The sequence below is a fragment of the Argiope bruennichi genome, chromosome 5, assembly GCF_947563725.1.
Source record: "Argiope bruennichi chromosome 5, qqArgBrue1.1, whole genome shotgun sequence".
Classification (NCBI taxonomy): Eukaryota; Metazoa; Arthropoda; class Arachnida; order Araneae; family Araneidae; genus Argiope; species Argiope bruennichi.
In genome coordinates, this window is record NC_079155.1 from 114,933,509 (window position 1) to 114,960,132 (window position 26,624).

At 30.6% G+C, this 26,624-nt stretch overlaps 1 protein-coding gene across 2 annotated transcripts in view; it reads right to left on the reverse strand.

Moving 5' to 3' along the window:
• The window catches only part of LOC129968806 (protein trachealess-like), a 251,748-nt gene that overhangs the window by 137,484 nt on the left and 87,640 nt on the right, over positions 1-26,624 (reverse strand). Inside the window, exon 1 of one of the 2 annotated variants that reach the window (XM_056083068.1) lies at positions 24,728-24,899. The exons of the other annotated variant lie outside the window; for it this stretch is intronic. Within the exon in view, the coding sequence (XP_055939043.1) occupies positions 24,728-24,864 (137 nt within the window). The 5' untranslated portion in view covers positions 24,865-24,899. Of the gene's footprint in view, positions 1-24,727; positions 24,900-26,624 lie in introns of those variants that run through there. 2 annotated transcript variants of the gene reach the window in all.

Sequence of the window (26,624 nt, forward strand, 5' to 3'; positions counted from 1 at the left end):
ATTGCGCCCAGAAGAAAATAGTTTTTGATTCTTTCTTTTTTCTCTTCTTTTCTCCCTTGTTTCAGCCGCTGAGAGGTATGATTCCCGATGCAGCCCATTACCAGATAGGGCCGGATACCTGACAGTTAGCTGATGGATCTCCAGGGAGAATACGTGCCGGACACAGATTCCGGCACCTGGAATAATGATCAGCAGTAGTTTGCTTACTCTGTTGGGTAGGAAGTTACTTTTAGATGCGATTCCTGCTTCGTCAACAAAACAGGATGGAACTTTGCAGATACATTGTTAACGAAATAGTCCCAAAATTATGTTCTAGATGCATAATTATAGCATTAATGGTGGTAAAAATTGTATCCTTTCATTCAGTTGTTTGTTATTAATTTAGATTGTCAACATATAATACCTTGCCATTAATTGTATATATAGTTATTATCTGATATTTATTTTATATTCAGATGCTTGGATGAACTTTGCAGATAAATCGGTAACGAAACAGTCTTAAAATTATGCTCTAGAAGCACAATTATAGCTTAATGGTATAGAGTTGCTGTAAAAATTATAACACCTTTTTAAAAAAATTCTGCAAACGTTTTCATAATTTCATAATCACTGTTGCCCTTCCGTGTCAGAGGATCAAATCTTCTCTTTTGATTCAATTGTATGATATTAAGTTAGATTGCCAACATATAATACATTATCATTAACTGTAAAAGTGTTATATGCTACTAATTGTGCCTGGGCAATTATGGGGAAAATCACAGGCTTAATATATAAAAATACAGTCAGTTACTGTTGAAGTTGACAAATGTAAAAGGTAGAAAACATGAATGACATAATGTCTATTTCTACGATTGTGAAGATCATAAAAATTTCCTATTAAATCGAACAACGCTTTTTAAACTCAAAGTGCCATTGTGCAAAATGCCTGGTATCGATTATTAGCGTTTAACACTAAATGACATTTAAATACCTAAAATAAAATTTAAATATATTAGCATCAAATTAAAGAATATTAAATCAGACACCATTAACCACTATAATAACTTAAAGTCAATGCGCATTTGTTTGATCCATATAGACAGAAATATTTGAGGTAGAAATTGACTAGGGATACGGCATATTTTAGAGGAGACGTAACAGTACACTCGTTGACGCCACTTTTTAAATTACATTTGGTTCGATACATATTTATTTCGTATTAATGTCAATAAAATTTTGGTTTTATAGATACATTTTTAACGATAGACTTTCTTCCACAACTGCATATCAAATTTGGGAAAATAAAATATGAGGCGCAAATAAAGTCCATTGGACATAAATTAATGAGGATTGTTACATAGTTCAGGCTGCGCTACATTCTTATTTTTGTCAAGAATACCACAAGAAAGTCTTCAAGGAATATTTAAATTGTTGCTTAGTTATACCACATGAGGGCTGTTGATTTTCAGCATCCCAGAGAGTTGACGGTTTTCTTCCACTTTCTATTCTACTAAAAGCTCTTATTCAACAACCGTGTTAAAATCTCCACATACGATCGATTTAATCTAGTAGATTGTTACAAGGATTATGATAATTATTTTTTGACATCTTACTGATGTTGTTCCATTGCAATTAGACCTGTTCAAGGATTGTTCATTTCTCCCATTTTCTTAATGGATTTGCAAGCGCACCAAGAAAACGGTAAATTCTTGATAAAATTACATTACGAAGCAATTTGTTGTCATTAATGCAATAAGTAATTTAGGGTCTTAAAGGATTAACACGAACAAGTGAATCAATTTCGAAGATGACAATATTGCATTTTACTTATGTGATTAATTTTCCAATTAACTTACTACATCAAATTCTTAAATTATTATAAGCTGCAAAATGTTAAGGCATTCAAACGAAGGTAAAAAGCTGCAAATCACTGTATGAATTATTCGTTTTCGCACTTTGATTTCAGTAATTGTCCGATTCTCAAGAATTCCATTAGCTAAATTTTTTCTTCCCTAAAAATATTTCATAATCTTCACTGAATTCTTGAGTTATTTGACTGAAATTTGTTTCATCTTGATTTCAATACTATAGTTAGCAGAGAAAAAAATGATCAAATTAACATCTAAAAGAGTTATTAATTATTCTTAAATAATATATATCTCTGTAGGTTTTAATATTTTGGGATGCAGTTTTATTCCAAAAATTAGGATTTAATACTTTTTTTACACCATTAATCATAAAAGAAATTTAATTTCTTAATATTTGCGGTTAATTGAAATACTAATCACAGAAATACATTCATACAGAAAGATAGCTCTGTACATGCCCAGATTACATTTCTCTCTCTCTTTTTAAAGTTCCTTTTTATTTTTAGTTACTTCATCGGGGTCAATTCCAGAATAATTAATAGGCATGACATAATCCAGAGCCATGGCCAGAATGGTAAAATTGTGAGTTACTATTAAAATATCATTAAAAAAAAAAAATAAATTTTGAGTAGGAAACTGTAGAAAAAAAAAAGGGACAAAACTCAAGATATATATAAAAAAATCAATGGAAAAAAAAGTGCTTTTAGAGCTAGCGTATCTGAAATCCCGACGGAGTTTCGAAATTTAACTACTCAACGCCAACCAAAGATAAAATTAAGTATTGAAATTTTTATGATTCAATCCTCCGTGAAGCAGCAGCTAGGAATTGTCATCATTAAACATAAAATGTTCTCTAGAGGTAGCTTTGTGAATGCCAGAAATGCATTCTTTCAATTGTATCGTAATTCCACTGCTCGTGATGAATTTTAGCCCCTTTTAAATAGTTACATCAGCAGAAAAAGAAACTGATAAACAATAATAAGACTCCAAAAATCAGGGGGGAAGAAATAAAAAGTCTAAAGTTAAGTCCCAAATATCAAAATGTCAGATGTCATTCTATCGCACTTACAAAAATCAAAATCCAGTTATTAAATCAATATTATTAAACGTAGGTAACTAAGCTGCCGAATGTTGGAAAGTATGCGGCGAATTTGAGAAAAAAAATTATTCTAATAACCTCCTCACTTAATTTAATTTAATAAATTATTTAAATTAAAGACTCAAAAGCATAAATAATTCAATATAAGAAATATTACATCGAATACTATTAAAAATGTAATTCCAAACACAATTTTTATTTATTTTATTTGTGCGTTCAATCGAAAATAAATTCTATCTTTGATCTTTTTTTTCACTATTCCCATATGAATATTGCGCTTTTTCAGTGCCTGTTTTTGCATTTGAACTGCGCAGCTGTAACACTTAATAAAATGCAAACATTCCTGTATCGATTCTTTAAATTTTCGATTTTTACTTTTTCGTTTTTAATTTTATTTGACAATTTTTTTTAAATGTGAATTAAATGAAGAACAAAGAAATATAATAAAAACGAAGAAAGGAGAAAGAATCAATAAATAAGAGATACACAAGTTGAAGATAATTACTGAGCTGTCGCTGAGCGGTTTAAAATTCGCTCATTGTGCAATAACTGTACGATATCACCTTGGAAGGCGAAAATCGAAATTCCTTCTCATTGAGTTTGGTGGTGATTTTAACTCAGCTATTTTTTAATTTTAGCGCCTCTTCTTAACTTATTTACACTATTTTATGTTCTGTTTTGTCTTTCCTTTCTCTATTTTATGATTTTTTAAACAATTTTCACTCCTTATTTTCTTTATCATCACCACTGTTCATTCAAATTTGTAAGAGATCTCTAGACACGAATTTCAGGGGCTTCAGAAAGATGCAAAGGCAAGTATCATACTTGTGGAGAAAAAACAGATTTAAAGGTTATTTATCATCGTTTAGATTATTGTCATAGCTTTGGAACTATACCAGAACTATATTGGGACTGAATTCGTAATTTGGATTCATATTCTAGCATCAAAGATGATACAAGAACTAGTATTAGCTATAAGTAGACGTTTAGAAATGACAATAGTAGCAATCGTCAGATACTGAGAAGATCAGTAAACTGAAGTACCTTCTACCTTACGAGGAGGCTATACAGGTGACCATTATGAATCGCTAGGCCTAAATGATAACTACCACCAAGTTTCAGAGCTTAAAGATAATCGAATCTTTATGCTCTCCCTACTTCTCTCATAACTCACATCGTTCGTTCAAATGTAACTCCGGTTCACCCCAACGTCATGATGCTTGACCTCCAATGGATTCAACGCGTACCAAACGTTTCCAATGGATTCTGCGTATCCGATCTGGAGTTTGTTGTCCTCTAGATCGGAAGCTTATATCCCATCTCGAAACCACCATGCAATGGAAAACTGAAACCACTGAAATTATCCTTAGGTTCAATTGCGAAAAAACTGAAATTCTTGTGTTTTAAATGTGCAAAATATTTATCAGTGCTACCGAAGAGTACAAAATGTTTACTAAGTCATCTACACTTCCGATAAGAAATGGTTTAACAATAGTAAACCTCCAAGTGAAAGGTTTTGAAGATTGTTTGATCTAATTCTGTTTATGCCAGGAATACATCCGGTACTTCCTTCGAAAGCTTGATTTCTAATCCTTGGCCGAGGCACATCCAATCGGAAAAAAGCGGACGGATCGTCTCTCTTGCAACAGTTTAATTTCATTTCTATCCGGCAGCGGATTCCGGTCACGTCCGACTCCAAACAAGAGGCGAGTGCGCGCGGCTTGACTAGCCAACTGCGGCCGGACGACTTTATTGGGCGCTGTCGCCGGTCGGGGGTTCGACTACTTTTATGAGCGACTATTCGCTCTCGTTAGTAGGAAGCTCTTCCTGAAAAGCGGTTTTGTGGCCCAATCGATTCTCTTTTTACCTGCCGTTTCGAGCCAACAACTCCCTCACCCCCTGTCTGTATCTCGGTTTTTGCATTTTATTTCGAGGAATGATCGATTTATCGTTACGTTTCGATGTAGTCGAAGTTCACAGAAATTTCCTTTCAGTGTTTCGAATAATCCCTGTTAAGAAACAAAGTGAATGTTCTTCCTTCGATCTATTCGTAGACTTACAATATGCCACTTATCATGTTTTACTTCGTAGCACACTACTTCGAAATGCATACTTCGTAGCATGCCAAGCATAATTTTGGAACAACCATTGACCAATATTTTGACTTCCCATTTGAACAATTGGGCTCAAAATTTGATACATTTCTGTAATTTTTCTGTATGAATGCTAGACACTAAATTCTTTTTATCTAGTCTGCTATATGTTAACTTTCTCTTATACGATGTACATAAGGAGAAAGTATTGTAATTATCGAAAAATTCGAACTCGAGAATTTGAAGAATCTTTACTTTCAGACCTACCTGTCCGAAAAACATATTTTTAGAACCATGTCTATTTTGTCTATCTGCCTGTCTTTGGCATTGATGGTGAATAATATGGTACAGAGCATAATCGTCAAATATCGCATGCTATATTCTGTAAAAAGAATGTTAGATTCACGTCAAAAATCAATATTTCAAAGCTATTGTTCGCCATTGTCATGCAAAACATTCGTGGTCTAACCTTAGGGTCACATTTTTATGTAGTGGGGAATGGCAATAACATGTTTATCACAGAGTAAGCAAGAAAACTTCGGGGAGACAGCAACCACTGGCTGAGTTATCTTGTTCACAAAGACACAAACAATTTAAGACATGGTAGCTTCAATCTTAAATCCATTGCATATCTGCAGCCAATGATAAAAAAATACGACACATTTCATCCATTTTACTTCATGTGCTTTAGAATTTCTGAAATCATGATTACTGAATAAGGATACTTTTTAATGATTTTCGTCCATATTTTGATTCAGATAAATTATTTTTACATGTAGAGCAGGCAACAAATTTCATTTATCTAGTTCTTTTTGTTCAAAGGAAGACATTTTTAAAAACCGTTTTTCAAATAATCAAGCAATTAAAGAAAAGGGGATATGATCAAAATATCGAGGTTGGATTTTTGATGATTAGGATTTTCTATTTCTATATTTTATATACTTTCATGTAAATTTTCTATTTTACTAATATACTAATTTCTAATTCTTATAATATATATTTTTGAAATTTAAGCTTCTCAACTTTTCTTTTTAAAAATTGACCACTTAATATATGAAATTTTAGAGCAACTGTTTCAGAGTAAGATTTTTTTTTGTCCTCGAATTCGAGCTGATAGAGGTTACTTGCAGGCATTTTTTGATGATAGTCTTTTTAAGTTACATTTTTCGAAAATAGTGTAGATATCAATCTAAAATTTTTATCAGATTTTCGTTTTGTGCCTCACGCACTTATTGGGAAAATTAAAAATTTTACTCAAACTTTTAGAATGAAAATATTTTTCGAAATATGATATTTACGAATTTACACTTGACTTAATTATTCGGTTTCCTATGATACATCTTATACGTCCCTTAATACCCAGAATTTTAGTTACATAAGTTTTCTTTTAGGCTAAGTATCTTTTATTGAAGCACATGATAGCATGCTTTATATTTCCCTTCTTCCCCCCTTATTCGATCTAATATCCGGAAGCAATAAAATCTGATATCCTGGGTCAATAAGACCTAATAATTCGACAATTTAAAGCTAGAAAATAGCTGTTACATATAAGTTAAAATACTATTCGAATAGATTTAGTAGCTATAATGTATAGATATATTTCAAATTCTATCCATTCTTCTTTGAATTTTTCAGTTATTATGCTTACATACAGATATATTTCTAAAAACGCTTTCAGATTCGGAAAAAAGATGATAGCTGACACAATGGCATTGATTACCATCTGCAGGCGAATTTTTTCGGAAAATAATCAGGCTTTGTAATAAATAAATCTTTGTAACGTATGCAAGGTCCAAATTTTCTCCTAAACGACTTGGCCGATTTCAATCAAATAGTGTATACTTATTCTTTAAAACGAGATAAAGCATATTGTCATCTTTTCAAAGAGAAAAAGTTAAATTCATTCATATATTCATTTAATTAAAAATCAACCAAATATTTTTATATTTTACTGCAGTAAAGTCAGAGCAAATTATCTTATAAGAAAGATGCTAATACCACATAAAAATTCAATATTTTATTTTTTCTGTTATATTAAAGTCCTTTCTATTCAATTTTTATTATTTCTTTTAATTTTTAACGCAGATGATTTTGAAGTACAGTAACAGCAAAACTCTGTTCTATTCTACTCATATTTTCTAAAATTTCCGTTTCATTACTTATGGAAATTTTTATTGTTTTAAATAAGTTATTCAATGATACCTAACAAACTTGAAAGAAAGAAAAGATACATCTTTCATTTAAAAGCGATTAAAAGTGACTTATCTCCACGGACAGCCAACAAGTAGTTCGGTGTATCAAACGGATTATCTACATATAATAATTTATACAAAATTAGTTTTTAGATTAAGGATATTATGCAGAAAAGTATTTCGATTCCGAGCAAAGCCATGTATATCAACTAATAATATATACAGTGGTGGCCAAAATTGTGGACACTTTTGAAAATTTTTATTTTTTCTAACTTTGTATTTTTATAGGTAATGTTACGTTTCACAAAATGCAAAGTCTTACATATCATTCTAAAGAGAATTTAATGTCATTTTTTTTTAAAAAAGGAAAATTTAAACATTTGCAATACGAAAGAGTTCAGCAGAAATAATTATCGAGACAAATTAGATGTCAATGACCGCAGTGAATTATCAGTACATTGTATTTTATTACATTGCCTTTATATTTTATTACAAATTCACATTGGTGTTTCATTGAGCTGAAGAGAGTTTTAAACTCTTCCTTTTATTACATGATGCCAGATACAATTATAGCCTCAATTAGTTCTTTTTTACTTGTTGGACGCCTCATTCGTAGAAGAGTTTCCAAACGGTGCCATAAGTTTTCAATAGGATTGGGGAAAGGACTGTTTCCTGACCATGATAACAATTTAATGCTCTTTGTACTAAGCCACTCTTTCGATATTTCCAGTTGAAAAATAAATGATGGGTTGTTGGGAAAGAGATCACTAATGGAAGGTATAAGTTTTTTTCCAGAATAGTGTCATTGTATTTTCTTGCATTTATTGTCTCATTGATAAAATGAAGGCGATCAATACCGTCTGCTGGCATGCATGACCAAATCATAACACTAACTGAGTTCTTTACAGTTGTCTAGATGAGTCAGAATATAGCTCTTCACCTATTCTACGTCTTAGATAGTTTCGACCATCACTATCAAATGATATCTTTGTTTCATCACTCCATATAACTTGTGACCACTGATCATCTATCCAATTAATGTATTACTTTGCTCACTGTAACCTTTGTACGCGCTGCTGTAAAATGAGATAAGGCTTTTTTCGAGGAATTCTATCTCTTAGTCCAACATCTACTAATCTTCTTCTGATTGTTCTTCAACGGACAGAAGCACCAGCATCATTCAATTGACTTCTGATGGTCGCTGATGATATTCTTTTACCTTGGAGACATAGTTTTTTTATTCATCAACTGATGTGCTGCAAATTTCTCTGTCTTTTTCTTCTTTGTTTTTGTTATTAAATTTGTCTCCTAATATCGTAAACAAAACTATCCAAGTCCATTTGTAGTCACTGAACCACCCACTTGCATTGCAATTTCAGCATAGGAAAGACCACATTTTTGTAACACAATAATCTTAATTCTCTTCCTAGGAGTCCCCTCTATTCTTTTATTTGATGTCATTGCTTCTTGACTAAATATTAGAAATATTTACAAAAATTCCCACTAAATATTAAAAAGTTTAACAAAGTTTCTTACTTTGTTAAATCAGTCTTCCTTCAACAGAACTAAGCACAATAATGTCTTGCTCCAACTTTAAACACGATGTTAGCTTCTGCTAGCAGTTATTAACGACTGATGGATTCTCAGAACAAGAATGGTGATTGACCAGAAAGTTAGAAATTGCAACATACTTTTTCACTGTATTTGTTTTTCAGATTAAAATAAGTATAACTTTTATTGTGTCATAAATATTTAAATTTTGTTTTTTGTATTGAAATTAGCATTCAATTTTCTTTAAAATGATATGTAATAGTTTGCATTTTGTGAAACGTAACATTTTCTATAAATATACAAAGAAAACAAAGATTTTTTAAATTGTCCACAATTTTGGCCACCTTTTGTACATATTATATATATGTGTGTTTCAAATTTAATTTAATTCTTAATTAATTTACTGTCTTTTTATCTTCAAATAGTCCATGTCACTTTATTCTATTATTCAAATCCTTTTTTTTATTTAATTATTTTCAACACGGGCTCTAAAAATATTCTTTTTCTTTTTTCCCATGCCACGAGCGAAGGGATAAGAAACCCTCTCATCTAAGTAAGTGTTTTCAAAGATACCTGAGATTCCCTTTCTTAAGTCAACAAGTGTAAACAAAATCCCTATCGGAATTTCGTAACAAAACCACTAAAGGGAAACTGTCACTTTGCTTTTGGATGGCAATTTTTTTTTTTTTTATCATTACTTGTGCAAATTCTGTCATCCGAAATGAAACAAAATGAAGTTCAAATTTCAAAAGTTCCTTCTTTTGCACAAGGAGGAAGCGATGATAAAAAAAAGCCTCTTCACATTTCGATACAAGAGCAAAGTGTAAGAATTTTTTCCTTTAGTGATTTTAAATATGAGATTCTGATAGGGATTTTGCCGACGTAGGAAAAGAAATCTCAGGTATCTTTGAAAACACCTGCATAGGTGACAGGGATTCTTACCTATTCGCTTCCGGGAATGAAATAAATCGAAGTTCAAATTTCAAAAGTTTCTTCTTTTCGACCATATATATGCAAACTTTTGCATTATGCAGATATGTGCAGAAATTATGTATTATGAAAAAGGAACAACTACAACAAAATAATACATTTTTTCATTTAATGTTATTCTAAAATTATGGGTCTAACTTCATATATAGATCAGCTCTACAGAATTAGGAGATTTTTATAATTGAATGTAGATCGTGAAACCAAAAGGGAAAAACCACTATAAAGGGCTATTTTCCAGAAAATTAAGTAAAACAAATGGATATACCAGACGAAAGGAAATAAAGCTGCGATCATCTAATTTAGATGATAAACCAGTGTGAATGACCTCCCCTAATTTTTCTCGCATATTCTGCAATACATTTTTTTATCCCCCTCCCTTCTGCATAAAGTTGTGAATTTCGAATATGTGGCATTGGTGAATAATAGTTACGAAATGTATATTTTTTGGGTGAATATAGATTTTTTTTTTTATTGAAACTATCGTGAGAATATATATTTTTGGAGGACTGACTGACACCAAAATTTGACAAGAAATTACAGTAGTCTGCACAAAATAATACACCAAATTTAATTGATTCACTGCATGTATGAATTATTGCGTTTACATGCAGGCAGAAGAACAGACCGACATACGGTTAATCGTACGACAGATTTGGTGCAAAATTTGCTTTCTATCTCATATGCTAAACGTGCCAAATTGTATTTACTTTGCTCTTTGTAGGTTTTTCGGTTATCGAATCCCCTTGTTTCCGAACGGACAGACAGGTTTCCTGTGAATGGATTTTGTTCAAAGTTGGAAGATATCTGAAAATTTGCTAGTAAGCTCCTGTACCAAATTTCATTCGTCTAGTTCAAATAATTTGAGTTATCATGTTCATAAACAGAGAGACAGTCAAAGTCAAAAAATTTTTTTTTCGTACTCAAGGAAATCTATAATGCGGAGATGAGTAAAAATTTCGAATTCAAAACTTTTGTCTATTACAATAAAAAATTCTAAAGCTTCTTTCTCCCATAACTAATTATTACATTTGACGTTATCTGCAAAGTAAAGCAGTGGAGATGGTACAATTCTCAAGGTAAATTATACCATTTTTAAAAGTATTTACAATAAGAAAATTCGAAAACATAAAACGATAGTTTATACCTTACATCATAATTCCATTCAATTCAGAGATAATTGGAACCCACCCCCTCAAAATGTTCTTGAAAAACTTTAGATATATGTAGCTATGTTTTTCATTTCTAATTTTTTTTATAAGATTTGAATACAATAATCATTTATTTTGCATGTAACTTTATGGATTCCGTTTTTGAAGTGCTTATAATATCTAAAAATTTCGATTTTATGATGTTCCCTAACACAGGCGGCCTTTATAGAGCTTATGCATATCTTATTTCATTTCTATAATGAATGGTTGAGTGATGATCAAAATGATTTAAACACGCGATTTCAAAAAACATATTAGATAAGTGCTTAATGACAACTCCTATGAGAATCTTAAACTGCTTTAGAAATAGCTTTATTCTTTAGAATGTATGATTTGCCAAACAATTTCAGTTATTTTAATCGTTTTAAATTTTTGCAGGTTCATTCATATATTTTATCGTCTTTGATTTTCTTGTACATCAGCTTTCTCAATTCCATAACAGAAATTCTTGTTTGAAAGTGATACAAAAATAAATGAATACTTTGGCTTGTTCTTATGTAAAGAAAGCACGAATCGATATATATGTTGTTAAATCATATAAACGGTTCCAACAATGAATTTGTTTAATTAAAAAAGATTTTTTTTCCAGATCTGGTCCTGAATTCTTTCATACACATGATACGAAAACAATACATGTGTTCAATGAAACTCTTCATACGACGAAAGGGAGTTTACTTTATGTTCTAAGTGCGACCCTAAATCTATGTTCATACAATAGTGTGTATTTGTATTGGATAAAAGTTTGGAAAGAATCCTCAAAGCTGTCTGCGAAATCCGCTGATCTCAGGGACTTAAAAAGTGGGGAGGCGTGAAGCTCAACGGAACCGGGGAGGAAAAAACTGCAACTCGGAAAAGAAAGGAAAAAGTGAACCTGTTCTGGGCTATCAAATTGTGCTGAGTTGTAGGAAAACCGGAGGAGCCCGAATGTTTTTATTTCTGTGCGGCCGCACTTTTATTAGTTTAGAGACGGCCGCTTTTATTTTCCGCCGCTTCTTCGGTCCCTAATAAAAAGAACGAGGGTTTCTATCCGCTCATTATTCGCACCATTTTGAATAATGGAAAAGGAGATGATGATTCTTCTAAACATAGCTAGCTTGGACCGGATCAAAACCCTGATGCGAGAGAATCATCTCCAAGCTGCTCATTTTTAAAATTAAATGATGGTTGATGTAGCGGTCTCCGACGGCGGCTAATTCTTCCAAATAATTTTAATACTTAATATAATAGATATCAAAACGCTTTATATACACATGAGTTAAAATACGGATATAGTAATGCAGGGTGTATTATTAAATCAATATCTAAGCTGGGAAATAAAATATCAATTTATTTATTATTTTTAAATGCGTTTTATTTTCGTTTTAATTAAGATATTTTACTGTCCTATGTGGATTTCGAGACCGAATACCACTGAAAAACCTTATGGTGCATATTAAATCCGTCGGGGCTAAACCTCCTCCTGCTGGTGTGGTGTGTAATTTTGGAGAAGGGGGGTTGCCAGCTCAGATTTCGTCCTCGACATCTGACCGCGGTTCAAAATGACGAGGTCCGTCTCAAAATAGCCTCAGCGTTGATTTAAAATGGAGCGTTAATATAACTAAACTAAACTAATCTATGTGGAATGAATAAGCTCTGTGGAAATTAAGTTTCACAAAGTTTATTCATTCTGTTTCCATACTCAAAATGGATGACATTCTACTTGGATAACTAAAATATTAGAATGAATTAAATAATGACTAAAATATTAGAACATCTATATCAGCTTTTAAAATTAAATTTAACAACATAATGCCTTTTAATTCAGTTATGTCTGCAAACGTTAATTTCGGAATCACAGAATAATTTCAGGTGTAATTAGGTTTGTGAACTTCATTCATTCGAAAATCCTTCGTGAATTCTTACTTAGATTCGCACTGAATCTGGCTCATCGTCTCCATGTCGTTTTGGTTTGGTAGTTTGGAGAGGTAAGTGCCCGCTCTGGCTTCGTCCTTGTCTTCAAATCATGGATCAGATTGAAGAAGTCCATCTCAGAGTTTTTTTTTTTTTTTTTTAATTTTAGTTATAATAACTCGACATTTTGAGACAATATAAGGGTGTTTAGAAGAGAATAAAAATTTTGAGCCGCGTCCGGATATTAAGGAAAATTTGTGTTAGAATCCTCTCTCTCAACTATCGCATCCTATCAGCAGTTAAATGTTGATCCATAACTACAGATTTAACACGAACTATTCTTATATACGACGGATCTTTAGTGAGATCTCGTTCCGAATCTACAACTCGATATCTTACCATCATCTCAATCCCAATACTATTTATTATACTATCACATATCCAAAAACATCAAGAGTCAAGGCGTATCAGCTCATTTCATTCGTTTTTTACAATTAATTATGACAATATTCTAGATTAGAATTGCGAAGACAATATTCATACATTACTTTCAGCTTTTATTATCAGATATGATAAAATGGGGCAATGGAATAATATTTTCCCCTGAATGCCATTTATATTTGCTACCCCACTGTGTTGGCGCTTTCGCTAAAACTATTTATTTTTGATACGTCACCAATGAATTGGTGTTTCACACTGAATTCATTTATCTTTTCTACGCCACTGTATTGGTGCTTACTACCGAACTCATTTATCTTTGCTACGCCACTGTATTGGTGCTTACTACCGAACTCATTTATCTTTGCTACACCACTGTATTGGTGCTTACTACCGAACTCATTTATCTTTGCTACGCCACTGTATTGGTGCTTACTACCGAACTCATTTATCTTTGCTACGCTACTGTATTGGTGCTTAAGTTATTTTTTTATCTATATCCACAAGAAAATAAATAGTTCTATACAATTATGAACAGTTCAAAATATATTGGAAGGTGACATATTTTTTTGTCTGCATTGAATGCATAGTTTCTCCTATTCGTTTGATGAGTATTTCGAATTTTTGCAGAAAATTAGAGTAGAAAATAATTTTCTGTAATTATAAATAGGGGGAAAAAATTTACTTTTTTTGACACACTATTTTGGGGTTATACAAAAACTATTTAGAAATGGACCTCGTAATTTTGAATCGTGGTCAAATCAAGAAGGTTTAATAAATAAAGATAAGAAAACTCCTTCAAATTAAACGGAAAATAATATTAATTAAAATACCACTTACGAAAATTAATTCATCAAATTAAAATATTAGTTCATGTTATATTATTAATTTATCAAATGAATTAAAATTTCATAATTGAAAATTAATTCTTCAAATTAAAAAATTCGCTCTTCGTAGAAATAAATCTTGATAAAAAATATTTAAATAAATGAGAAAATATATATTAATTAAAATATATAGTGTATATAAAACATTCATTGAAAAAATAAGATTTTGTTAATAAGTACTTAAAAAGATAATTACAAAAATATACTAATATAAACAAGCATAAATTTAGCAAAGGAAAAAAACACATTACCTCACATATCTACGCCCACCTTATGTAACAAATGCAAAAAAAGGGGAAAATTTTAAAAGTAGAATATGCATTTCCTCTTTAAAGAGAAAATAAATAATAAATATTTTTGTCTTTGAAATAAAAGCGAAAGTAAAATATTAACGAAAGGCAGAAAACGAAATCTCTGTCTGCGAGTCTCTCATTTCTGCATATGTTTATCTCCCCCCTCCTTCCCTCTCTTTTCCAGGTGATGTAATCCATCGTTTCGTCGGATACGGTTGCAGCGAAAAGAATCTTTCGTCTGTTGACGAACCCCACCGAAAGGGCTAAATGATACAATTTGTGGTCCGGGACACGATCCGCTCCTCCTCGCTCTCCCACCCTATCCTTCCTTTTCCATTGCATACATGGTAATGGAGGGGGAGGGATGGAAAAAAACAAAACGAAAAAAATGCCTTAAGATCGTTTCCGTCGAGCTCCCTTTCATTTTTATTTTCTCATTTTACTCGCGTGGCAACGAGCTCGAAATCGTCTGAATGAGCAGGAGAGGGTGAGAAATCATCGGTGTCGTTTCTTCGGGAAATAATATCGGCTCGTGAGACGAGTGTTCCAGTTGCAAATAGTGAGGTTTTTCGTGAAAGAGCATAAATTAAGGTAACGGGTGAAAAGACGAGAGTTTTGCTGAAGGGGTGGAGGAGGTGGTGGTGGGAAAGAAGAAGAGAGAGAGAGCAGACGAGATCTTTACGAGCCTTTCGAACATCATCGGAAGCTGTGAATATTCCCCTACTACTCGAAAACAACTTACGGAGTCGATAATAATTCTTACCGTCCTGTTTTTAAAGGACTGATATTTGCGTTTTCGATTTAACGCATTTTTGAGCGTTGAGTGGGCTGTTTGGAATGGGTTGGTGTTTGATACGGTCGACGACTTAACAGAGACTGAAATGTTTTACAAATAAGCGCATATTTTTGAAAAAGATATTCATGTGTAACAAGAATCATGTGAATTTTAGCAAACAACGCATTTTTAATTCGGTTACTTTTGCTATACAAGAATGGCAAAAAGAATAATCTTATCCAAATAATCATTTTGTTTTAGACACTTATAAATACTAAGCAATTTTCAATCTCGATTTAAGTTTTGTAGCTATCACAGAGTCAATTTGAGACCACCTTTTTATCTTGTACTTTAGACACAAAGAATCTTAATTGAAAATGCGACTTCACTTTATGATATGCGGGGTATAGCATTACTTTTTCGTCTTCTCATCATTTTTGATCTCAGAAAGGACAATACAGTTTTGTCTTCACAGTTCTCGATATCAATGTCCCACTATCTAGCAAACCGCTACTCCGCTTTCTACATCACTTCCAAGACTCAGGTTCCACATCAGGTAATTTCGGTAAAAGCTGAAATATAACATTAGCTCATTCTGAAATTCCAGGTATTCCAACATCATTATTCGATTTGACATTCGGTTTAACTGTTTTGTTATTTTAACTTTCCACCGACTCTTTTCTACTCTTTCTTTCAAAAACTTTTAATAATTTAATCGAATTTTGCTCTTTTTGCCACATATGTCTATACCTGAGTTTTGTGCCATTAAAAACTACCACTTAATTTAAGGAGAACAACAAACACATCTTCCGGCTTACTTTGACTGCACTTATTCTCATGTAATGCAGGACGAGGCGCAATTAAATGTATATTGAAAACTTATTAGTATTTTTCTTAATTTCCTATCTTTTATATTGGAATTCCCATGTTATCTTTTAAATTTAAAAATTTCTCAAAGTATTTCTCGTTTTTATGATTTTTATTTTTGGTATTAGATTTAGTTGTAAAGGTTATTGATGGAAAAATCTCAACATATAATAATTCTTTTTTTTTTACTTAAATATTAGCTACCTTTTAAGACAAGAACTTAATTTTCCATTCATTTTTTTATACCGATAATTTCGTTTAAATTTTTGGAATTTGCTGATAATTTATCCTGATAATTTTTTTTCTCCAGTGGCGCAATACTAAACTCTCGATACTAGAACCAATTTTCGTAATATTTAGCCTAATACAATGCTTAGAACATTTTAATAAATTTGACAAGCTAAGTGAGATATTGTAGAGGCTTCAGTTCAAAATATTTTAAAATGTTAAAGATATTTTAATACATAATTAAGTTTTTAAATAATTAATTACAATATCTGAGTGTTTTAAATTAAAGCTTGAGACTATAATATAAGAAGAAGTAAGACCTATTTTTACGTACAATATTTTCAATTATTTATCATCTATGCCTATTCAAATTTTAAGGAAAAGTTAAAATTGAAACTGGTTACTTTAATAATATTTGTTCATTATCAAAAAGTCGAGCAATTGTTCATTCATTTTTGGTACTTGTGTTTGTGTTGCTAAATCTATAAAAATAGCTATCTAGAGCTTTACAATAAATCTCATTTGGGGATCACAGCAGATAAAATTTTAAAGCGGATAAAAATATTATTCTGCTATTTCAGATTATCCAACACCAACATTTAAACATGGATTTCAAATACGAATATTATAATTATTTTTGCCAATTATGAGGCGAAATAAAACAATGTGCTTTTTTGTTTTCGATAGTAAAATTCTATTGTATTTGGTGTAACAGGATCCAGTCAGGTATTTTTGGTGTAATTAACTCTATAAATTAAAAAAAAATCTACTAAGCATTCTCAATTGAAGTAGGAAAACATAGATTAAGAACTCCTGATGCAGATAAAGCTTTCAATAACAATATTTGGATGACAATACTGTTCATTAGATTTATTAACCGCAGTATAGATTAGATCGACAAAGCCAATACCAAATTTCGCAAATCCCAAGAAAAAAAAAACAATGCAGACAAAGAAGTGATTCTATAGCGTAAGCGCAGTGTCACGGCAAACGTTTTCGAAAATTGATGTTCGGCTGGGATGAAGACCTCTGTTTGCACGCCGCGTAAATCGTCTCTGCTACACCCCAGTGATTCGGCAGGGTCCTGTCCTTTTTTTTCGCTGGCCACCAGCCATACCTAATGACCGACCATCCATTAGCTCCTCGATCTAAATTAGAACAATTTGGAAATTGATACGTCATAGCGGTCGAGGGGAAAGTTCTGATAATGAAAAATCTCGGTCCTCATTTGCTGAGGATATCAGGAAGTCTATAAATAGTTTATACGACTCTTTGTTAAATGTAGGTGGAAATATGGAGGCCAGACCATTCGGTGGGATGCCACTATAAGAGGGGAAAAGAGAAATCAAAAGGCTCAATAATCAAAGAAGGTAATCAAAAACATTGTTTTCGTACATAACAAAACAATTATAAGAATTCAAAATGATTAAGTTGTGTAGTAAGAATGTGAACGTGGGATTAAATGGACTCTTATGTGGGCCGAGCTTTCAAATACACCTATCCCAATATGTTATTTAAGAACTAATAACTCTCTATTGTCAGACTAGCAGTTGGAAGTTTCTCTTCAAGCGAAATCCAAATGTGCCGTCTACACGACTTACCTCAATATATTAGAGACAAGACAGATTTCTGCCTCATGCATCGTATTGGTGCTCCAAAGGTGTTTGGATCAAAAGAGATGCCCTATTTTCTTTTCATCATGAGTCATACTGTAATGAGTTGAATTAGAAAATCATAAAGTTAAACCACTTTTTGCTATAGCACCAAAACAGCCTCAAGAGTAACACGGAATTTATAGTACATTACTTGATGGCCATCACCTACTCCCATCATAAAAACTTGGCTCGATGATTTGGATCAAGTGGAATTAGAAATTCTGAATTTTATAGTGTTACTCTTTTTTTGAAATGAAAGACCGTTGGTAAATATACAATAGCAAACGTTTCTTTGAAAGATTTCAATATAGTTTGTTAGGTTTTATGCCTCAAAAGCCATACTTAGCCATACTGCACTAAACAATCATAGGACAGAATCAAAAATTGTAAAAATAACAAAATTAAATCGGTGCAATAGTTGAACTTCTTTTAAAAATATTCGAATGAAAATAATCATTTAAATTAAAAATAATAACTGAAAATGAACTTATAAATTAAAATCCCGATATTCATGCATGACAAAAGATATACAGTTAAAATACAATTGCTTTTATTCCAAATTAAAACACGATCAGAAAATAAGAGTATTTGTTAAATTTGTGCTGCTTATGCGGAATGTTCTTACAATTAATCGTGCCTTTTGGATAAAAGTTGATTTTTGAAAAAAATTGAGAGCTAGCTGTATTTAAAATAGTTTATTCGTAGATTGCTTTTCCTGTATAGTTTATTCCATTGATTTAGGGCCTTTTAAATTCCTTGTGATGCATCAGGCAATGAAACAAGTTTTCTTTTCATCAGATCTGCAGTTTTTGTCGTTCCATCGGCCAACTCATTTTTTAGAGGAAATCTCGAAATAAGCATTAACATCGAGAAATAATAGTTCACAGAAATGATTTAAAAGAAGTATTACTTAGACGACGAGGGGTGAATACTGAATTTAAAAAATTATATTCGTATATAATTATTAAAGAGAAAAAAATATAAATTAAACATGCATTCATTAAATTAATGTTATAAATGCAATATGTGAATAAAAGCTCCTTATTGCTTCGACTTTAGCAGGGAAATATTCGAGAAGTACTTAAATATTATGTTCGTTTAATATTTATTACCGTCCATAAATTAAAAGTTTAAATCTAAGATTTGGCAATAGTTTTGATTCTGCTTGATATTAATATGAGTAACACTTTTAATTTTACTTTTCTGTCAGATTAGTGATTCTGATACGAATATAAAAGAATTACTAAAAAATGTTTTTAGTTATCTTTTGTATGCTCTATTGTTTATTATTTCATAAACTATGAGAGGAAAATGGCAAATATAATTTAAGGTTAATACTTAAAATATTAAAAAAAATTATCGCAATAACTTAGAGGTCCAAATTTGGAAAGCAAGAATTATTCCGCATTCCTTCTAAAATTTGTCCAATATTCTGTTTTTTTTTACGAAAAAAAAGTTTCAAATTAAATTTGAAAATTCGTGCGTGTGCCTAATATTTAAAAATAGCCATTTATGTTATAATTTTGAATTTATCTAATTTTGGAGCCATAATGCAAAATGTGATCAAAATTATAAAAAAAAATTAATTATTATTTACCTAAACATTTATTTATGATATGAATGCTGAATTTTTTTTTTCCTTTCTTAAAAGCACTTAAAATACAAGTAGAGCTTCCCATGAAAAAAAATTGTTTTACTTACACAATAAAGGATACTTATGGAGTTTTCAAGTATCTTTCTTTTCAAGTCTTTCTCTTTACTTAAGCATAATGTATCAAGCGTTTATAAACGTATATGTAAAACGTTAAGCATTATGTGGAACATACACAAAAATAACTTTTATTATAATTGAAAGAATATATATTTTAATACGCTTAATCTAATTCAAAATAACTAAATTTGAATTCTTTTAGCAAATTTCTCGTATTTATAAGAATGAAATTTTTTAACAGATTTTTTTCTTTCACTAACTGATATTTTAAAGTTTTGAAATTTTGTGAAATTGTCTTTTCTCGATGAAAATACCATTATAAACTTAATTATATATAAATTTATTGTATTTTAAAATTTAATTTTCATTTGATCAATTTGTTATTGAAAGGCACCATAAGCCAGTACCATATTTCATGATAATTATAATAATGAATTATAAAATGCATTGGGGACAAAAAAGCAAACATCATTAGTATTACAAAAGAATTTTTTAAAAAAACATGGTTTTTAATATTGTATTAAGTGAAAATAATCTTCATGTCAAAAATCTAATAATCAAAAATAAATATGATTGTATAATTCTCTAAAAGAAAAATAGGATTCAAATGAATATTAAACAAAAAAAAAATCCTAAACATTTTTAAAATTAAAATATATTACGGATATGGTTAAGATTCATATTTACTTTGAATAATTCTATCAGAATTTTCAGTGTCTTATAATTTTTGTTTTGATCTAAAAGTTTTTGATGAAAGCTACTTTCTACATTTTAGTACACTATTAAAATTAAGTTTTTTTAAAAACTTTGTTGAAATTAAAAATTTTTGAATTAGTATGTGTTACTCTTTCGTTGAGGCTTCTGAGTCATAATGTGAAAAGTCTTTTGTAGAAATAATAAAACACACTTCATAACCATACAAGTACTTACAGAGTATATTTTGAAATATAGAAAATACAATGCATCAAACAAAGATACCATTGGTGAAGTAACAAGGAAATAACTCATTTCCAGAAATTAAAGCTTATATTATATACACATAAGAAACAAAAAGTGCAATAAAAAATATTCATTTTATTTTCACTGCACTCCAGATCTATATGAAAAAATTCTTGGATCACTGAATAAATAGAATTCCACGAAAATAAGAGGATTATAAGTAGCAATTTAAATAATTTTCAATAAAAAAACCTCAACATTGTTTATATTTATTTAATCTCTGCAATCGAAACTCCATTCTTAAGTAGCGAAGTTCACGCGATGCAATGTTTGAACTTTTCGTTTCCCCTTTTACAATGATTTTTTTAAATGGAAATTTGCATCATGCATTTGAAAAAAATGAAGGTAAAAAAAAAGTTTGAAAGTCAAAAATTGACATTTGTTGCACAACACAAACAGCAAGAATGAAAAAAAAAGTTTGAAATTTAAAAATGGACTCTTATCACACAACACATTTCAAGATGCAGCTCAAAATTTTTTTTTTGGTAAAAAAAAAAAAAAAAAAAAAAAGTCTTGTAGTATTGTTTAGAAAAATGTAAAATATTTTCCATGAGTTTTGCAGAATAAAAATTCAATTTTTTTCTATTGAATTATTATTTGCACTGAAATTATCAGATTCAATGACAATGGTAATTCTAACAAAGCAAGTATTATTTCCCTGATCTGAATAATGCTCTCCTGAAGTTCAGAGATATACAAAATAATAATAATAATGCAACTTATTTTTTATTTGCACATTAATTTTGGAATAATCTGATAAGAATTATTGCAATATGCTTCAAATGTGAACTGCTGCAATATTTGCTTAATAATTAACAACAATTTTTTTTTATAAAATTTTAAATATTTAAATTTGATAAAGATTATGGAAATTATTAAAAATTTAATTGATGTTAATCTTGTATCACTTTTCACCGGAGTTTCATTTTTAACAAGAGTCTCTAAATATATATTTATGAGCTCAAAGAATAAAGAAATAATAAACGAAAGTTTTACTTGTAAATTTTTAGTTCAATTCTGCTAAATACTAAATTGCTATTGCATAAATAAAATTTATTTTTTAGCAAATTCTCTTATTTCTTAATTGTAACCAAAAATATAATAAGTAGAAGATTTTATTTAATCTACTATTGGTCCATTAAAAAAGTTTTTTTTAAAGGTTCTTTTTCAGAATTGCATTATTTCAGGATTACTTTATTTTCTTATGATTATGTCAATAACTGTACAGTTATAACGTTTTCGAACTACGCATACAACTCTATTCTGCATCAGCTTCCTATAATTCTAAATTTTTTTCTTAATATTTAAATTTAGAGTATAATCAGTTCAATATAAAAAAATATGTGGATGTATATAGCCTGTCAAGAATGAGGAAGTCAAAAATTATTCCATAAGTTTTAATAGTAATATTTTATAAACTAAATCCAACGTCAAATAAGAGTCGCTCTTTGGAAAATTATTTAAAAAAATATAAATATAGAAATATTAACAAACTAGAATTCATGATCGCAAAAACTTTCTCGTAGAGAATTTTATTACAAAAAGATCTCTGATCGTACAGAGACAACATACCGCTACGTATATTAAAATATTTTCTATTATGATTTTTTTTTTAAAAAAAAAGGAAGCAGATTTCATATAAACAATAACAAAAAACCCCAAAAATTCCGTGTTATAAACTGTTTATATTCTTTTGCTTGCTTTCTTTAAACGCTTATTGCATTTACTTTTTAATTGTTCTTTGATTTTAAAATAAATACAGAAACAATGTTTTTCATTTGAAAAAAAAAGGATATGTTTAAAAAAAGAAGTATTTTTTTATATTTATTCGTGTTGTATATATGAAATACTCCGAGAGCGCAGTTTAATACCTATGTGGATGTTTTCAGTTATTAATCCGAAAACTTTGTTAAAAAAATTAATCGCAAACGAAAAGAGATGTTTTAATACAAAAACGGCCGATATTTCATATAAAAGTAAATAAACAAACTGGAAAATTGAAAGATCTATTGTTTATTAATACATAATGGCATAGTCCCACTATTATCGTAAATATCGACCAAAAACATTTGTTCTTATAATTTATATCATTATGCGGATTTTCAGCAGTTACTGTTGCAACTAATCCATTGTATAAGTGAGAGTTCAACTTCATTAAAGACCATTATGAAAATATCTTGAAATAAAATAATAGCTGACCATCCGTAAACAAAATTTGGATCCAAAATCCTGAATACTTAATGAATAATATAAGAAACACAAATAATAGAAATGTAGAAAAGGTAAAGGCACATGTGTCGTTAGCAGCTTCATATGATTACCATAAATTCCAAGCAACTTGCCAACAGTTCTTTGATGTAGAATCAACAAATATCTAATAATATATATTTGTTGATATATCTATCTGTAAATCAACAAATATATATTATAGGAAATTTTACTTAATACTGAAATTCAAAGATCATCATCAGTTCTAAAAAAAATCCAATACAATTTTAAGAAGAATAATTAAAGAATTACAGTTTTATTCTGTGAAGAAAAGCTTTTATGCTAAATCAAACTTTTTAAATGTTAACACGGATTAATTAAGAAAAGCCTAATTTTAATTGGTTGAAGCAGAAATTGCAAGTTTTCCCGTTAGATTCAACATAAAATTTAGCAAATACAACAACGAGGAAGTGTTTTCGTTAAAACACTTAATCTCTTCCATTCCATTATTATTTCTATTTCAGAAGAAATCAAGCTCACAGTGATTATTTTTGAAGTCGATCCAAGGTAATGTTATCGATTTTAAATCTTCAATAAAATTTAATTTCCTTTATAAGAGTAGAAATAGTTGCTCTTTAGAAAGTCTACAAATGCAAATATGGAATTTTTTGCAGAATTCTATTCTTTTTGCTTTAAAAATGTTAATTATAATAGATCATGGTTACTTTAAATTTCATATGATTTTACGCTATTTCAATTTTTATCGAAGAATAAAAGAAAAAAAAGATGGACTCCAAGGATTTTTAAAAAAATTTTAAGTAAAAAAAAAATGTTTTAAATGAAATATTGCTTGTAATATATAATTTTGATTGATATTTTATTGCAATTAGAATTTACTTGTTTAAATTATGAAAACTTTTTTGAATGGCATTAGGTTCAATGTGTCATATTGATTGGGCCATAATAATATTCAATGAACGTAATGTATTAAATGGACATACTTTATAGAAGTTTATAAGATATTAGTTAAATTTATTTTAAAATACTTATTACACAGCAGAATGGTTTTAGAATTTAAAATATTCAACTTCAAGAAAACGAACATTGAAAAGGTTTTTTAAGTAAGGACATCATTGAGAATGATTCAAAACTGCTAATTCTAAAGAATTTTAAATGAAAGCAAAATCATATCAGGGAAGAGACAAAGTGTAAAGCATTTTGCCAAACATTTCCTTAAACAATAAAATCCTCTTTTAAAAATGTATAAAATTCTTTAGAATAGTTTGAAAAGAAAAAAAAAATGTAAAACAAATATCTGTTTTTTAGGAAGTTAGAAAATTCCTCTGTCATCACCCTATAACTAAAAAAAATTCATGGATATCCAGTATGTTTACTTGGTATATTTCCAAAAAAGGATCTTGGAAATAAAAAGGAAAGTTACTTAAGTTTTAAACTATGCTAAACTATTTTAAGCTAAGGTAATATTTTCCGACAAAGGCAACAGTTATAACGACAAGAGTTACAAAAATAGCACATTCACAATAGAAGTTGAACATAATTGACCTGATGTGACGATAAAAGCTATGGATGAATTTACTTTTCTTTTTCTTTTATAATAAATTCCAAGAATATGTTGAAATTGATGGCATGAAAAGTTTTATTTATGTCTACAGAGTAGAAATTATTAATTCTGGAAATCTTCGCAATGTATATGGCAAATATCTTAAGGTCATTTCTTAAAAGCATTCTACTAATGACCACAATAAAAAATAAATAAAACACCAGGGCACACTTACCATGAATGTGTGAAAGGCGGCTGACCGGCCGCAAAAGCCGCGTAATGACCCGACAGGTCCACCGGTGGCCCCGATAGGTGATGAGGGTCCCCCAAGGTGGGGGCCCCATGCTGGGGGTGGTGTCTCAACATCAACATGTCCGTAAAAAGAGCGGTCGGGGCGAACGTGCTCTTTTTCCCGCGCCGGGGCGCCTCTCCAGAATTCTAATGGGGCGCGCTCTTCGTTTTGCGGCCGTCTTTTGGGCGGGACGGGCGCTCTATGTGATGCGGGGGGAGGGGTGGACGTGCGAGGGCGGCGGAGGCGCGCGCCGACGAGCCCTGATAGGCTCGTTTGTGCGAGAGGGGGGAGAGAGCCCCGGTGTTTCTAGAATCCGCAATGACTTCGTGCGTCGGCTCTCACCGCCCCGGTCGTTTCCGATGGGGCGAGGGGGACGAAGGTGCTTGTTTTCGAATCTATCGCTGTAAGGAGAGAAGGGAGGGGGAATGCCGGAACTATAAAAGGTGAGGACTTGTCGTTTTGGCGTTGGTGGTCATGGATTCAGGTGTTCTATGGTTCCTTTCTAGGCAATTCTATCTCTCTGCGGTTTTTTTTTATAGAAATGGTCATGCTACTATCCCTTCGCTAGTGCATTAGATGTTATCAAATTAGATGTTTCTTATCGTCGCTAATATGGCTTTGTTAATAAAACTGCCATTAAAAAAAGCTTTAAGTCATTAATGCATGGGTGTCCTTTGTAGTCATAAGGTTATAATATGCAAATAACGTGACTTCTTTTGACTTTTTCCAATGGTTTTTTGGTGCTGCTGTTTTAGTTTGTGACATTTAGCGTAATGGAATTCAGACTTTTCTCTTTAATCCTTTTACTGTTACCAAATATGTTTGATGAATCAGCCAGATAATACAAAAAAGTGAAACTGAAAAATTATGATGCAAATTTTAACAGTTCATTTAGATCATTGTTTTTACTTATCCTTATATGAAATAAAGAGAAAGTATAACAAACCCCTAAAAACTGAAAGAAGTTTTGAACAATTTTTTTGCTTCAGATACTGTAAGCTGGGAAAACGAATTTTTTGAAGAATGTCTACCTGTCAGTTTTGTGAGCACAACTCAAAAACGAACCGAACTAAAGCAAGAAAATTTGTAAGGGGTTTTCTACCAAAATTGCATATTTTGCTATCAATTTTGACGAAATTCTTCTGTTTCTTCCTTTATCTATGTCCTTGTAATCTTATTAAATAAAATAATACAGATACCTAGATGGTTTAAACTAAACATATCTTAAATTGTAAGTGTGTACAAAATTTTGGAACTAATTTTGTTGAACCTAAAATTATGATGAACGTAATTTCACTATATCGTGAAGTACAAAATGCATCCATGTGTTTGTTAGTATACAAGGAAGGAGAAGGGATGATACTCTTATTGCTATGACGATGTTAAATCTGACTGTTTGATAACTGGCCAAATTGATTGATCAATTTGCGTTTCATTTGTACGAGTAATTATTTATATAATAATAATTACCTTTGAAAACATTACATTTTAATGTATGATTTTATGGAAACATATTTGCATGTTATTATATATTTCAGAAAGGTTACTTATATAATTGAGCAACATTTTATTTGAATTAAAATAATGAAGATTACTCTTTTAATATTAACAGAAAACTTTGTGTGATGATTAACTTGCACACTTCAATAACAGAACCAATTCCAAAACCAATATCATTTCTAAAGTATCCGAACTTTTAAATATTCCAGCAAGATTAGTTGCTACGTGTGAAGGGTATGCGATGACAAACCATTTTTGGATCTGTGACTCATAGATTCCAGATTATAATACTCTAAATATCTCTTGAGCATGTAGATCTTGTATTTATTATATCTGTTTG